General features: G+C 39.4%; 1 protein-coding gene across 4 annotated transcripts in view; it reads right to left on the bottom strand.

Moving 5' to 3' along the window:
* Nucleotides 1-270: 270 nt before the first annotated feature.
* BLVRA (biliverdin reductase A) overlaps nucleotides 271-16019 on the bottom strand; it is a 57458-nt gene continuing 41709 nt past the window's right edge. For all 4 annotated transcript variants that reach the window (XM_036863146.1, XM_036863145.1, XM_036863143.1 and 1 more), the window contains 3 exons: nucleotides 6223-6330; nucleotides 3966-4137; nucleotides 271-632 (listed from right to left, as the gene is read on the bottom strand). In XM_036863146.1, coding sequence (XP_036719041.1) covers nucleotides 374-632; nucleotides 3966-4137; nucleotides 6223-6330 — 539 coding nt within the window. In that variant the 3' untranslated portion in view covers nucleotides 271-373. The remainder of the gene's footprint in view (nucleotides 633-3965; nucleotides 4138-6222; nucleotides 6331-16019) is intronic.

The following is a 16019-nucleotide window of genomic DNA, read 5'->3' as shown; positions in this document are numbered from 1 at the left end:
GTTTTGCAGTGATTTAGCGCATGAGTGGGATTTAAAGGCTGGTTCTGCCATTTACTATCTGGGTGACTTCAAACAAGATTTTTTCAATATACTAAGGAAAACAAGGCTGGTAATACTCGTCCGACAGGGCCGTTGGGAAAAGTGAATGAAACTGGACATCTAAAGCATCCCGTGCCGCTCAACCAAGGGTGGTTCTCTTTTCATCCCCACCACGTGTGCCCCTACCCAAGCATCACTCCCAACGCGGCTCGTGACAATAAGCGAATCCTGTTTACCCAAGACACGTTTAATGGTAAGAATAGAGATAAAGGTCAACTCTTGATAAAAATCAGGCTCGGGTCTCGTCTGGGCAGGGCCGTGTTGCCCCCTCCCTTCACTTCTTCGCGCGGCAGTGTTTCTGGATCTCTCCCGCCAGCCACAGGCAGTGCAGGATGCGTTTCTTCTCGGCAGCCAGCTCCTCTTGAGAGAACTGGCCCAAGAGTTTCTGGACAAATATATTTTGATCCTTCAGGAAAATATTCTTATTGACGCCTACGTTGGGCATATTCTCCAGGGACCCAGACTTGAAATGGAAGCTTAAATGTCTGTTTCGCTTTAAGCCAGGCGCCTTCTCTTCAATCCACGTCAACGGGCTGTGGAAGCAAGAGGCACAGGGTTAATTTCACAGAGGCGCTCGGATGCGGGCTGGCACCTGAGTGCCCGGTGCCAGGTCCTCGCTTTGTGCCCGTTTTCCCCGCAGCTGCTGCATCCCAACCTCCACCAGCCTCCCAGATGCCATGGGTGATTGTTGGCAACTTTACTGCCGAAAGGTCCTTTGTTCAATTTTGCCACCAGGCAGGGGAATTCAAAGATTCTGGTGTTATCAGGTTGTTATTTAGGAGTTTTTACCCTGAATCTCACCAGATCCCTCTGGAGGATCCAGACCTGAGATCCTGTGCAAACTGTTGTTTCCAAGTGTATGTGCATTTTTATGGGAAAGGATTCTTAGCGTTCTTTCATCACATTTTCAAAGGGGTCTATGACCCCAGGCACATGCCAAGACCAGATGCTGCCTGCCCACTCACAAAGCACCTGTTTCCATTTCACATTTGCCCCTCAGGCCAAGGTCAGCACTCACAAAAATCTACAATTCAAATAGGACAGACCACTGCTAAAGCTTCTTCTTTTTCCGGATTTATCTTTTCTGTCTTTACAGTAGATAAAAGCTGTGTTATCTGCTTAATGAAACACAGAGAAATCTAAGCAGATTCGATGTAAAGTTAGAAGCTTCACTGAATAATGTGACAGGAAAAATATAAAATCTGCTCTTCAAAAATGTATTCTAAAAACAATACAGCATTGATTTAAGGACTTTCGATGGAAAAAAATCCATAATTCTTTTGCCTAAATAATCTTCAGTTTGAGACAATCCTTTCAAATATTTGCCTATATGTATATGGAATATAAATCCTCAAGTATAACTAATTTTTTATTATGTTTACTTATTTAAAAATATTTTTATGATCCTACAGATACTGCTATTATATTTTTATCTGCATATCATGGGGATAACTGATTATATAATTCATTCAATATTTCATTATTGCCAAATATTCAAGCTCTTTCCAACTTTAATATGGATATCCTGCATTCAACCTCTTCACACATATACACATATATAGTTTTCCTTCCTTCTTCTGGGAACGAAGTCTCAGGAATGAGAGGACTGGCTCTGGCTACTTTTCTTTGCTTTCCCCTCCTTATTCTTATCCTACAGGGAAGAGTCAGGGTCAAGGACAGGCAATCTGGTTGGACCGCTGTGCTAAGTAATGGAGTTTTCAGTGTGAATAGGGAAAGGGTTCAATGCCGGGCAGGCATCAGGGCCGCTGGCCTTCTCTTGTCTCCATTCCTCTCCTCTCCCCGTGGGCTGCAGTGGGGCAGGCCCGGCGTGGGCAGGCTAGATCAGCGTGGCTAAGGAACGAAGGGGAACTACCTTTGGTTTGTTTGTTCTCTGCCTCTAGAGGGACGGGCCATAATACGGCTAATGGTGTCGGTGCGGAGTTGCAAGAAAGGGGCCCAAGCAGGTCACTTAAGATTGTTTTGGGTGCTGTAGGAAGCTCAGGGGTACCTCCAACCTGGGTAAAGGAGCCCTCCCCTTCAGCCAACCAGCTCACCCAGACCTACATTAGAGTGTGGGGTGAATGTTTAAGAGGAAAAGATCTGAAGTACATAAAGGGGGAGCCATCAGGAGAGATGTGGACAGAATAACTTCCTCATCTTGTGGTCCTAAAAAATTATTTGCCCTGGAGGATGAGGGCATGGGGGGTAGGGCACGCCTGGCTCTGGCACCACTCCTACCAACTGGCTTCAACAGGAGGCCTGAAACGTGTACCTCTTCTATATAGATTTGGGTTGAAAAGGTGTTCTAATGCTTATTTTTTTTTTTTACAAAGTTTGAAAACTGCTGGTAAAATGGGAAGAACACGGGCTTGGGAGTAAATTGCACTGGGTTTTCCTGGATAATCTGGGACCTGAGGCTAATGATACCCAACCTCGTTGACAGGTGAGGACTAGGATGAAGTAAAGACAAGGCCTGGCATGTTTTCAATAATATTCCCTTCTCATGCCCTTCCTGTGCATTTCTGTGGAGAAGGTGTGACCATCTGGGGACCAGAGACAGGCTGCCTGAGCGTGATTCTCACACAATCACTTGTTAGCTGTGTGCCCTTAGCAAGTTTCTTAACCTCTCTGAGCCTCATAGTTTCCTAGGTGATCATAATAATAATCATAATAATGCCCACTCCAGAGAGTTGGTATAAAGATTGTATGAGAAAATCCTTATAAAAGGACCAGGCCCTGGCACCTGGTAAGAACTCAGTAAATGTTAGCAAATACTGGCACTTGTACACCCGGGATTCAAGCAGTGATCCTGGTCTTGCTGGTCCTTTTATTGTGACCTTTCAAGGTCATGTCTGCCCTCCTCCCCAGCCTCTGCTGAGGTTCTGCTCTGTTCCACTAGGTTGTTGGAAGGCAGCTATAACTTAAGAAACTGTGTCGGCAAACGACTCGCAGAGGCTCCTTATGTTTAAAAAGACTTGGTAAGAGGCATTTTATCTTGAAGGGTGTTTGCTGGTGAAAGATCTACATTTACTGTCAGATGGGACTCATCATTATCTCAGCCTCCCAGATGGATGAGTAGAGGACTTGGTTTCGAAAAATAATACAGGAAGGACGTTCAAGTAGAATCTGCAAGCGTATTATTTCTGGGATTGCATTTCTCGTCATTAGGGGACTGATGGCCATTTACGGAAGATGCTGGGAATCAGAGGGTATCACCACTACCCACCTAGAAGAATTATCAGGGTGTGTCATGAACCAGGATCAAACGGAGGCTTTAGCAATGGAGGAACGAACAGACCCCACCTCCGTGTGAGCTTATATTTGACACGAACATCTTTGGGTCTCTGGGCCATTTTAAAGTCTCTTGAACATTTTTAAATAATAAAAAAAGACTTGGTAGGAAAAATAAAGAATCAACATTTTGGGAACACTATGACATATGATGTGGTGGTAAAGCTGAGAAATAGTTGGGCATGTGATAAGCAAGCAGAGTACAATGTTAATGGCAGGATCTAGGTAGCTGGCTGGATGCTCACTGCAAAATTCTTTCAACTCACCAGTGCCTGAATCTTTCACCATAAAATGTTGGCAACAATTCAGGCCATAGACACAACCGGATACTGCTCACTTGTGTGGCTTAGACAGCCGGCTCAAATCTGTAAGCTTCTCTTAACCTTACAGGGCTGCTGGGAGGATGGCATGGGGCAGCATAAGTGAAATCCCAGCACCCGTCCCACTGGCATAAGCAGACGGCCCTTCTGGAGTCGAAGGTGCAGGTCTAGGCCCCTGGGTCCCCCGTATTCTCCCTCGTGAACCCATGAGGATGTCCTTATGTTGCCTTCTCCTCGCAGCTTCTCATGACCTACCTTTTGTTCTCCGTCTCCAAGCACACGGTCATCTTCATATACTGATCTTCTTTTCGCTCTTCCAAAGTGGCGGACACGAGAGAAAGCTCCCCAAAGAGGGAGACCAGCCAGGTCAGGCGAGAAATGCCGCTGAATGCAGGGAAGCCAAACCGCTCTTCTTCCAGCGGGCCAGCTGTGGGGAATCACAGACATGGCGGGGGCTGGAGGGGAGGGGCTGACAGCTGGGGGGCACGGGGGATGTGACGGGGGCGAACAGATGTGGCTGGGTGATCAGGACACACAACCTACCTTGTGACGGGGGTGTGCAAGATGACTAATTCTGATGGAGACTTGCATAAAAACGTCTCCCCTTTTTCCTGTTTCTTAAATTCACTTTGTTGGTAAAATAAAATATTTCACTAGAAATTGCAGTCCATCTGGCCCACGGGGTAATAAAAATGTTTTAGGCTTCTAACGTGTGTGTGTGTGTGTGTGTGTGTATGCACACAGCACACACACACACACACACATATGTAAACATATATATCCCCTTCAGTTAGTGACTTAAAGAAGTAAAAGAATTAACGTATTTTAGTCCCTCAAGCCTATATTCCTATAAATACCATATAACTGTCTGTGTAAATGATAAGGGAGTGAAGGAATTGTGACAGCTGTGGAGAAAACAGTAATACCTATAAAGTAGTCAATATCAAGAAAACTGATACAGCGTTAAGTGTTTCCACAGTCTTCATAATCTCGTGTACAACAGTATATTGCAAGGAGTATCTGTATGAGAAATCTGGTCAAGATACTGCTCCCCTCTCTTCCCGGCCTAAATTTTAAACATAACCTAGATTTATAAGACTTCGTATCTGTTACACTGCTCTTTAAACCAAAGGTTTCTTATAACTTTGATATTGACTTAAAACAACTAATAATTATGAGTATGTGCTAAAGAAAACAAAGTAAATAAAAAGATAAATAAAAGAAAACAGAGATTGTAAGTTTCATAGACAGCATGATTTCAAATCACTAGAACCTAAGTATGAAACTTACAAAGGAAAGGCGGTTCCCTCTGGGCCGGTTACTGTCCGCTCTCGTTCTGTGCAGAGGACTGAACAGCTGCTACAGGTCTGAGCTCCAGTCTGTCTGCCTCGGCCACGTTAACTGTTGGGTCAACTTTGTGAAGCTACTCACCTCTCTGAGCCTCATTTTAAAAAATCTGTATAATGGGGGTAATAAATACCCACTTTATAGGATTATCACGTGAATTAACATGAAATAAAATAATGTCACATACTTAGCACAGTTCCTTAGAACAGATTAATGGTTATTATTGTCTCCACAACTCTCATTATATCATCATTTTAAAGGATGAAGATGGATTTTGTGCCATTCTTTTTTTTTTTCTGGCTGCACCGCATGGCATGCAGGATCTTAGTTCCCCAACCAGGGGTTGAACCCATGCCCCCCCTGCAGTGGAAACTCGGAGTCCTAACCACTGTACCGCCAGGGAAGTCCCTGCAGATGGATTTTGAAATGAGATTCCACTACTGTATATTTTCTGGAAACTCACAAACAGATGAATGGTTTTAGCACTTGACAATGTCGGTTTCCTTTCTGTAAAGAAAGCCCTCGGGAAAGGTGGCCCAGATGCCTTAGGGTGGAGACAAATCCAAGGAGTCCACCCAAAGGAGACTGCAGACCTTGAGGCTCCAGGCTGTTCATTTCCTTCTGCTAATAGAGGTGCTCAAAGAATGACCAACATAAAGTAAATAGCTGAATATATAGTAGATCAAATATCTTGGCCGCAGCCAAGGTCCTGATAACTTGTTGGAGGAAGAAAGGGTCTATGCATATTCTACTTGCTCCACAGAGAAGTATAAACATGTTCTCTTCTCCAAGAACCTTTCTCTCGGTCCTTTTGCAAAGAGAGCTTTCATTTTTAACCTCCTGTGGAAAAATAATCTCCAACTCGTCAAGATTTCATGAGAGAAAATTCTACCTAATCGATTGGGCCAAAAGTATAAATGTGCCTGAGATTTCTAACACGTTTTCCTCAAGGCCCACTGAGCAATCAGATCTCATTTGAGGAAAGAAGAAAAATAGATTATTTTTATTGTCTGTGGGTGCGTGGGAAAATTAAATCGGCCCTCAGTCAGAACGTCTTTAGCAGAAATGAATCCAAGCTCACATCCTAGAGAGCTCAGAAAGAACCCAGTAACCCCCCACCAGCCTCACCAGTTACATATGACCTGTGACCCCACCAAGGGCTGACCTGTGAAGAGGAGAGACCCTTTCAGCAGGTCCTTCCCCACCACTTCTTTCTTCAGGAATGCAAACTCCTCCATCAAGAGTTCAACGTGCTCCTCATGCAAGACTTTCCCTGTCACGACAAGGATGGGGTTTAAAAAAAAAAAAAAAAAAAAAAAAAAGGCAGTCATCCTAAATCCTGTTAATTTCCTCGTATTTTTTTCATTTTTAAAAATTGAGAATGTATGTATAACTGAATCACTTGGCTGTACAACTGAAACTAACACAACACTGTAAATCAACTATACTTTGATGAAAAAATATATATATTAAAAAAATTTTTTTAATTTGCTCAAAAATGCTACGTCCATGCTTTGGACTCAAGATGGCTGACTGAACACACACATTTATTTCCACCTTTATAAAAATCCTAATGAATTTTATGAAAAAGTTATTAAAAAATAAAATTGAGGGGTAATGGACAGATATAACTATATATTTAAAGTGTACAATGTGCTGTTTTGATGTACATTTGCATTGTGGAATGATTGTCAAGATCAAGACACTTAACACGTCCATCACCTGACAGTTCACTCTTTGTGTGTGTGTGTGATAAGAATGCTTAAGACCTACTCTCAGCAACTTTCAAGTATACAATTCCATATTATTGACTATAACAACCATGTTGTACATTAGATCCTCGGAACTTCTTCTTATAATTGAAAATTTGTACCCTTTGATCTATATAGCCCTATTTCCCCTTCCCCCAGCCCAAGGCAACTGCCATTCAAATCTCTGTTTCTATGAAACAGGCTTTTTTTTCTTTTTAGATCCCACTATAAGTGAAACCATACAGTATTTGTATTTCTCTGACTTATTTCACTTAGCATAATGCCCTCCAGGCTCATTCATGTTGTAGCAAATGGCTGGACTTCCTTCTTTCTCATGGCTGAATAATATTCCATTGTATATATAAGCCACATTTTTCTTTATCCTTTTCATCTCTGGAAGAACATTTAGGTTGTTCCCATCTCTTGGTTATCGTGCATAATGCTGCAGTGAAAATGGGTGTACATGTATCTCTTCAATATACTGATTTCAATTCCTTTGGATATATACCCAGGAGTGGGACTGCTGAATCATGTGGTAGTCCTATTTTTAATTTTTTGAAGACCCACCATAGTCTTTTCCATAGTGTCTGCACCAACTGATATTCTCACCAACAGTGCCCCAGAGTTCTCTTTTCTCCATATCCTCACCAACACTTGTCTCGTCTTTTTGATGACAGCCAATTCTAACAGGTGTGAGGTGATATCTCGTGGTTTTGATTTGCATTTCCCTGATGATTAATGATGTTGAGCAATTTTTCATATATCTGTTGGCCATCTGAATGTCTTCTTTGGAAATATGTGTATTTAGTTCCTCTGCCCATTTTCTAATTGGATTATTTGCTTTTTGGCTGTTAGTTTTGAGTTCTTTATACTTCGGATATTAACCCCTAATCAGATATATAGCTTGCAAATACTTTCCCTCTTCTGTAAAGTATCAATTTATTGATTGTTTCCTTTGCTGTGTGGAAGCTCTTTAGTTTGATGCAGACCTATTTGTTTATTTCAGCTTTCATTTCCTGTATGCTTGGTGTCTTACCCAAGAAATCATTGCCAAGACCAATGTCAAGGATTTTTCCCTGTGTTTTCTTCTAAGAGTTTTACAGTTTCAGGTAAGTCCCTTTTTTTTTTTTAAACAGTTGTATTTGTCCTTGATACATCTCAATGTAATTTTTGTGAATGCTGTAAGATAGGGGTCCAGTTTCATTCTTTTGCATGTGGCTGTCCAGTTTTCCCAGCACCACTGATTGAAAACTATCCTTTCCCCAGTGTGTGTTCTTGGTGTCAAAAATCAGTAGACTGTATATGCATAGGTTTATGCCTGGCTCTTTATTGTTCCACTCATCTATGTGCCTGTTTTTATGTCAGTACCACACTGTTTGGATTACTACAGCTTTGTAATATAGGTTGAAATCAGGTGGTGTGATGCCTCTAGCTTTGTTTTTCATCTCAGGAATGCTTTTTTTATTTAAAGTCTTTTGTGGTTCCATACACATTTCAGGATAGTTTTTTCTATTTCTGTGGAAAATGCCATTGGAATTTTGATATGGACTACACTGAATCTGTAGATTGCTTTGGATAGTATGGACATTTTAACAATACCAATCTTTCCAATTCAAGAACACAGGGTATCTATCCATTATTCATGTCTTCTTGAATCTCTTTCACCAGTGTCTTATAGTTTTCAGCGTACATGTCTTTCACCTCCTTTGTTAAATTTATTCCTAAGTATTTTATTGCTTTTGATGGTACTGTAAATGAGATTTCTTTCTTAATTTCTCTTTCAGATACTTTGTTGTTGGTGTATAGAAATGCAACTGATTTCTGTATGGTAATTTTGTATTCTGTAACTTAACTGAATTTATTAGTTCTAACAGTTTTCAGTGGAGTCTTCAGGGTTTTCTACATATAAGGTCATGTCACCTGCAAAAAGACAATTTTAATTTTCTAATTTGGATGCCTTTTATTTATTATTCTTGCCTAATTACTCTGGCTTCAGCTTACAGTTTACTATGTTAAATAGCACACAGTGGTTATTATGGGCATCCTTGTCTTGTTCCTGATCTCACAGGAAAGGCTTTTAACTTTTCACTATTATGATGTTAGCTGTGGGGTTCTCTCTATCATCTTTGTTATGTTGAGAAACACTCCTTCTACACCTAATCTGTTGAGAGATTTTATCACAAATGGATGTTGAACTCTGTCAAGTGCTTTTTCTGCGTCTATTGAGATGATCATATATTTATCTTTCACTTTGTTAATGTGGTATATCACATTTATTGATTTACATATGTTGGGCCATCTTTGCAACCCAGGGATGAATCCCACTAGATCATGGTGTATGATCCTTTTAATGTGCTTTTGAATTTAATGCAGATTTTTGCATCTATGTTCATCATGGACAGCAGCCTGTAATTTTCTTTTCTTGTAGTGTCTTTGCTTGGCTTGGTATCAGGGTAATGTTGGCCTCATAAAATGAGTTAGAAATTGTTCCTTCCTCTTCAAGTTTTTGAAAGAGTTTGAGAAGGATTGTTATTAATTCTTCTTTAAATGTTTGGTAGAATTCATCTGTAAAGCCATGTGGATTTTATATGTTTGGAGGTTTTTGATTACTTATTCAATCTCCTAATCCCCTTGCTTGTTATTAGTCTGCTCAGTTTTTCTTTTACTTCATGATTCAGTCATGGTAAGTTGTGTGTTTCTAGGAATTTATCCATTTCTCCTAAATTATCTAATCTGTTGGCATAAATTGTTCATAGTCTCTTAGGATTCTTTGTATTTCTGTGGTATCAGTTACAATGTCTCCTTCCTCATTTATAATTTTATTAATTTGAGTCATTTCCCTTTTTTCTTGGTAAGTCTAGCTGAAGATTTGTCAATTTTATATTTTCAAAAAGCCAACTTAGTTTCATTGATCTTTTCTATTGTCTTTCTAGTCTCTATTTCATTTATTTCTGCTCTAATCTTTATTATTTCTCCCCAACAACTAAGTTTGTTCTTCCTTTTCTATTTCCTTGAGATGTAAAGTTAGGTTGTTTGAGTGCTTTCTTTTTTCTTAATGTAGGTGTTTATCACTGTAAACTACTCTCTTAGAAATGCTTTTGCTGAATCCCATCAATTTCTGTATTTGTGTTTCTATTTTCATTCACCTCAAAAATTTTAAAACATTTACCCTTGATCCATTGTTTTTTCAGAATGTGTTGTTTAATCCATATATAGGTGAATTTTTCAGCTTTCCTCCCATTACTGACTTCTAATTTTATACCATGTAGTCAGAAAAGATACTTAATAAGATTTTAATCTTATTAAATTTGTTTTCTGACCTAACATATGATGCATCTTGGAGAATGTTCCATGTGCACTTGAGAAGAATGTGTGTTCTGTTGCTATTGGTTGGAATGTTCTATATACGTCTGTAAGGCAACTTGGTCTAAAGTGTAGTTCAAATTCATTAGTTCATAATGTATTTCTGTCTGGATATTTTATCCATTGTTGAGACCAGGGTATTGAAGTCCCCTACTATTATTGCATTGCTGCCTATTTTTATCTTCAGATCTGTTTAGGTACTCCAATATTGGGAGCATACATATTTACAATTTTTATATCCTCTTAAGGAATTGATCCCTTTATTATATAATGACCTTCTTTTTCTCTTGTTACAGCTTTTGACTTTAAGTCTATTTTGTGTAATATGCTACACCTGCTCTCTTTTGGTTTCCATTTGCACAGAGTATTTTTCCATCCACATGGAATATTTTTTCATCCCTCCACTTCTGGCCTATGAGTGTCCTTAAAGCATAAGTGAGTCTTCTGTAGGCAGCATATAGTTGGGTCTTATTTATGAATTGAGCTACTCTTTGTCTTTTAATTGGAGAATTTAAACTACTTACGTTTAGAGTAATTATTGATAGGTAAGAACTTATTGCCATTTTGTTACCTGCTTTCTGATTGTTTTATAGTTCCTTTCTTCCTCTCACTGTCTTTTTATTTATTTTTAAATTATTTATTTATTTTTGGCTGCACTGGGTTTTCATTGCTACGCACGGGCTTTCTCTAGTTGCAACGAGCAGGGGCTACTCTTTGTTGCAGTGCACAGGCTTCTCATTGCGGTGGCTTCTCTTGTTGTAGAGCACAGGCTCTAGATGCACGGGCTTCAGTAGTTGTGGCACATGGGCTCAGTAGTTGTGGCTCACAGGCTCCAGAGCACAAGCTCAGTAGTTGTGGCACACGGGCTTAGTTGCTCCGTGGCATGTGCGATCTTCCCAGACCAGGGCTCGAACCCGTGTTCCCTGCATTGGCAGGTGGATTCTCAACCACTGCGCCACCAGGGGAGTCCCTCACTGTCTTTCTTTATGAGTTGATGGTTTTTGGTCATGGTATCCTTTGATTCTTTTCTCTTTATCATTTTTTTCCTTGGTGGTACTAACAGTACCATGAGGCTTTTGTAATACATCTTATAGTTATAACAGTCCATTTTAAGCTGACAATAACGTAACTTCAATTGCATTTAAAAATTCTACATATTTACTTGCCTCCCCCCAACGAGTTATGTTATTGGTGTCCCAATTTATGTATTTTAATCTTGTGTATCCATTAACAAAATATTGTAGCTATACTTTTAATACTTTTGTCTTTTAACCTATATACTAGAGTTCAAAGTGATCTACACACCACCATTGCGGTAATAGAGTATTTTGAATTTGACTATATATTGGGTTGGCCAAAAAAGTTTGTTTGGGTTTTTCCATAAGATGTTACAGAAAACCCGAACGAACATTTTGGCCAACCTAGTTGGCTAGTTTAGCACTGAATTTCACACTTTCATATATTTTCATGTTACTGGTTAACATCCTTTCAGGCAGGTCCAGTGGTGATAAATTATTTCTCCTTTTATTTGTCCGGGAAAGTCTTTATCTCTCCTTCATTCCTGAATAACAATTTGAGCACGTTCAATGTATCAGCCTACTCTCTCCTGGCCTGCAAGATTTCTGCTAAAGAATCTGCTTACAGCCTTATCAGGATTCCCTTGTGTGTGATGAGTCTTCTTCCTCTCACTGCTTTCAAAGTTCTCTCTTTGTCTTTGATTTTTGTGAGCTTGGTTAAAATGTGTCTTGGTAACAGTTCCTGATTTTGATGGTTGTATGTGGTTATCTAGAGACTGTTTTTATTTGCAGGATATACGCATGAAATTATTGGGGAATGAGGTTGGCAATTTACTCTCAAATGACTCTCAAGAAAAAAAGAGTTCTCTGTACTGTATTCACAACTCTTCTATAAGTTTGAGGTTATTTCAACATAATCTTCAAAAAAAAAAAAACCAAACCAAATAAATAGTTATAGCACCAAAAATATGACAGCAAGCCAGAAACAGTCATGGATTATGAAATAAGATATAACTTCTTAGGAGAAAATGAAAAGGCAACTTGCAATTAATAGACTTGAATTCTCGACTCATTTATTTCCTCAAACATGATTTCAGCAGCTTTCTGACATAAGCAGTATATTATGAAATTCTCAAAGAAACATTTCTGGCCTCATCTTTTGAAATAGGGTGTTTTGTGTATCTCAGAAATAATAAATAAGTGTTTTTAAATTTGGGGGGAATATTAGAAGAAATAAAAATACCCATGATCCTATTTACCAGAAAGAACCACTACTAAGATATATTGGTATATTTCCTTCTTTCTTGTCATTCTGCTGTGAATTATTTTTCATGGTTGTGATCATATGGTAGAAACAAAATTATATTTATTTTTAGTTTTAAAGTGTAAACATAAATTCATGTCATTGAAGAAAATTGAGAAAATGTGGAAGAATATAAAGAAAAAAATAAGACCAACCAGAATTCTACTAGCTAATCTCTGTTACGATTTTGTTTTATTTGCTTTTTTTTTTCCTTGCATATATGTGACATGATGTTTATACTGATGATTCAGCAATACAGGAACGGTCTCAGATCCTAGCTGAGAGATAATCTGAAGGGAAGTCTGGTAGTAGGTAATCGATGTCACTGAGGGGACAAGTCACCGACAGGAAAGGGGCACTAGGGAACTTTCTGGAGTAATAAAAATGTTCTGTATCTTGGCTGGAGTAATAATTACATGGGTATATACTCTGTCCAAATTCATTTAACTCTGTACTTAAAATCTCTGAATTTATCATAAGGAAATTATATCTCAATTTACAAAAGGATAAGGACTTATTAAGGTAATTAATTTAGTGAGATGAGTACCAGAATTATTATTCAGTTTCTTCAATGGCTTTGGTGTTGGCCTATTCAGAGCTGCTTTTGTAAAAGAAATAAGACATTTCTCAGAACTTCTTGTGTCATAGAGGTCTTCCTTTGTAACTAGTTTAACCATTGATACAAATGCTAGAAGAAGTTGTCTCACTTGTTATTAAATGTGTCAAACTTGGCAAGCTATCCCATCTGATTGGTGGGGTGACAGATGGGGCTGGAGAAACACTGATTCTGAGAAGAAACAGAGGAACAGCAGGCCATGCACTGCCCTGAGCCAACAGTGATTCATTTTACATGTGTCCATGAAAACAAAAATATGATTTTCCATTCCACTTCTGATATTTGAAAATGCAAAAAGTACCCTTAACCAAGCGCTAGTCAGCTATATGATAACCAATGCTGGGACTGTTTTCTATGGCATCCTGGGTAAATATGTCAGAACAGTTATGGTTCTTAGAAAACTCTTTCTTATATGAAGATGAGCTCTCCATCTCTATAATTCTGCCCCCTGCCAAGAGAAGCAATACAACATAAATTTATTTTCTCTTTCTGTGGAGAGCTTTTAATACATCTTAAAATGTTTCTCCTTTACATTAAATATTTAAACTCTAGTGATATGTCCAAATTATGTGTAACTTTTTAAAATTTGTTTTTGTTTTGGGGTATTATACTTTCTAATTTAGGTGCCTGGTATTCTTTTTCTTGCCTACCTGCTCTGGCTGCAACTTTCAGTACTATGTTGAATAGAAGTGGTGAAAGTGGTCATCCTTACCTTGTTTCCTGATCTTGGAGGAAAAGCTTTCAGTGTTTTGCCATTTAGTATATCAGCTGTGGACTTTTTATATATGGCCTTTATTATGATGAGGTAGTTTCTTTCTATTCCAAGTTGTCCTTATAACAATGTGTCTTGGTGTGGGTCTCTGGATTTATTCTAGTTGGAGTTCATTGTCTTGAATTTCCTCCCCCAAATTTAGGAAGTTTTCGGCCATACTTTCTTCACGTAAGCTCTCTGTCCCTTTCTCTCTCTCGTCTCCTTCTCTGACTTGCATAATGCATATAATGATCTGCTTGATGGTGTCCTTTAAGTCCCTTAAGTTTTCTTCATTTTTTTTTTTGGCCATGCCATGTGGCATGCGGGATCTTAGTTTCCCCAACCAGGGATCAAACCTGCGCCCCCTGCAGTGGAAGTGTGGAGTCTTAACCACTGGACTGCCAGGGAGGTCCCTTTTTCACTTTTCTTCGTTCTTCTTTTTTTTTTGCTCCTTTGACTCAAATTTCAAATGACCCACCTTCAAGTTTGCCAGTTCTTTCTTCTGCCTGATCAAATTTGCTGTTGAACCCTTCTTGTGAATTTTTCAACTCAGTTATTTTATTCTTCAGCTCCAGAATTTGTTTGGTTCTTTTTTTTAAAATAAATTTATTTATTTATTTATTTATTTATTTTTGGCTGCGTTGGGTCTTTGTTGCTGCATGTGGGCTCTCTCTAGTTGCGGCGAGCGAGGGCTACTCTTCGCTGTGGTGTGCGGGCTTCTCACTGTGGTGGCTTCTCTTGTTGCGGAGCACGGGCTCCAGGCGCATGGGATTCAGTAGTTGTGGCTCATGGGCTCTCTTAGAGCACAGGCTCCGTAGTTGTGGTGCACGAGCCCAGTTGCTCCGTGGCATGTGGGATCTTCCCAGACCAGGGCTCGAACCTGTGTCTCCTGCATTGGCAGGGGGATTCTTAACCACTGCGCCACCAGGGAAGTCCTGTTTGGTTCTTTTTTATAGTTTACATTTCTTTGTTGATATATTTTCATTTTGTTCATGCACTGTTTTCCTGATTTCATTTACTTGTCTATGTTTTGTTTTAGCTGACTGAGCAACTTTTAGACAGTTATTTTGGTAATTCTTGGATCTACATTTCTTTAAGGTTGGTTTCTGCAGATTTATTTCATTCCTTTGAGTGGGCTATACTTCCCTGTTTCTTTGTATTCCTTGTAATCATTTACAGGCAAACCTCGTTTTATTGCACTTTGCTTTATTGCACTGTGCAGATATTGCATTTTTAACTAATTGAAGGTTTGTGACAACCCTGCCTTGTCAGATGATGGTTAGCATTTTTTAATAATACAGTATTTTAAAATTAAGGTATGTACATTGTTTTTTAACATAATGATATTGCACACTTAATAGACTATAGTACAGTGTAAACATAACTTTTATATGCACTGGAAAACCAAAAAATTCATTTGACTCACTTTACTGCAATATTCAATATTGCTGTGGTCTGGAACTGAACCCGCAATAACTCCAAGATATGCCTGTATTGAGATTTGAGTATTTGAAAAAACAGCCACCTCTCCCAGTCTTTATAGATTTGCTTTGTACAGGGGAAGACCTTCACCAATCAGCCAGGCCAGAAATTCTGGAGGCCACTCAAACCTTTTCTGGAGATGTATCTTCTTTGGGCTTGCACATGTAATTTCCAAGTTAAAGAGGCTTGCCCCTGTTCTCAAGAACCTGTAATCTCTTGCTCCCTGTGGTGTCTGTTCAAAGTACTGCAATCTCCCTGGTGCTATAACAAACTACAGTGCTCACTTCATTCTTAGCTGCCCTGACCCTGGCATCCAGTGTCTACTACTGTTTCCTTCAGCATTCCCAGTCAGGAGAGACAGAAATCAGTCCTTAAAGCAGCCCTTGAAAAGCCAGAACATTGGACACATGTTCCACTCTTTCCTTCCCCCCCCCTTAGATTCTTCTAATCTAAGAATTAGAAGGGGAAGGGCTATGGTGAGCAAATGCAATGAATTTTCTTACCCACTTCAATGCAGCTCTTCTTGGCTCTGTGCTTGCCTGTGGGTACTGCAACCACTTAACTGATTTCTGGAGTACTTGCTAAGGTATTTTGGTCTATATATTGTTGTTAAGTTGGTGTCTCTGTGGGGAATGAGGTTCTTCTGAGGCTTCTTATCCACCACCTTGCTGACATCACTC

This window comes from Balaenoptera musculus, chromosome 9 (genome assembly GCF_009873245.2).
Source record: "Balaenoptera musculus isolate JJ_BM4_2016_0621 chromosome 9, mBalMus1.pri.v3, whole genome shotgun sequence".
Lineage (NCBI taxonomy): Eukaryota > Metazoa > Chordata > Mammalia > Artiodactyla > Balaenopteridae > Balaenoptera > Balaenoptera musculus.
This window is presented reverse-complemented; position numbering and strand designations above follow the sequence as displayed.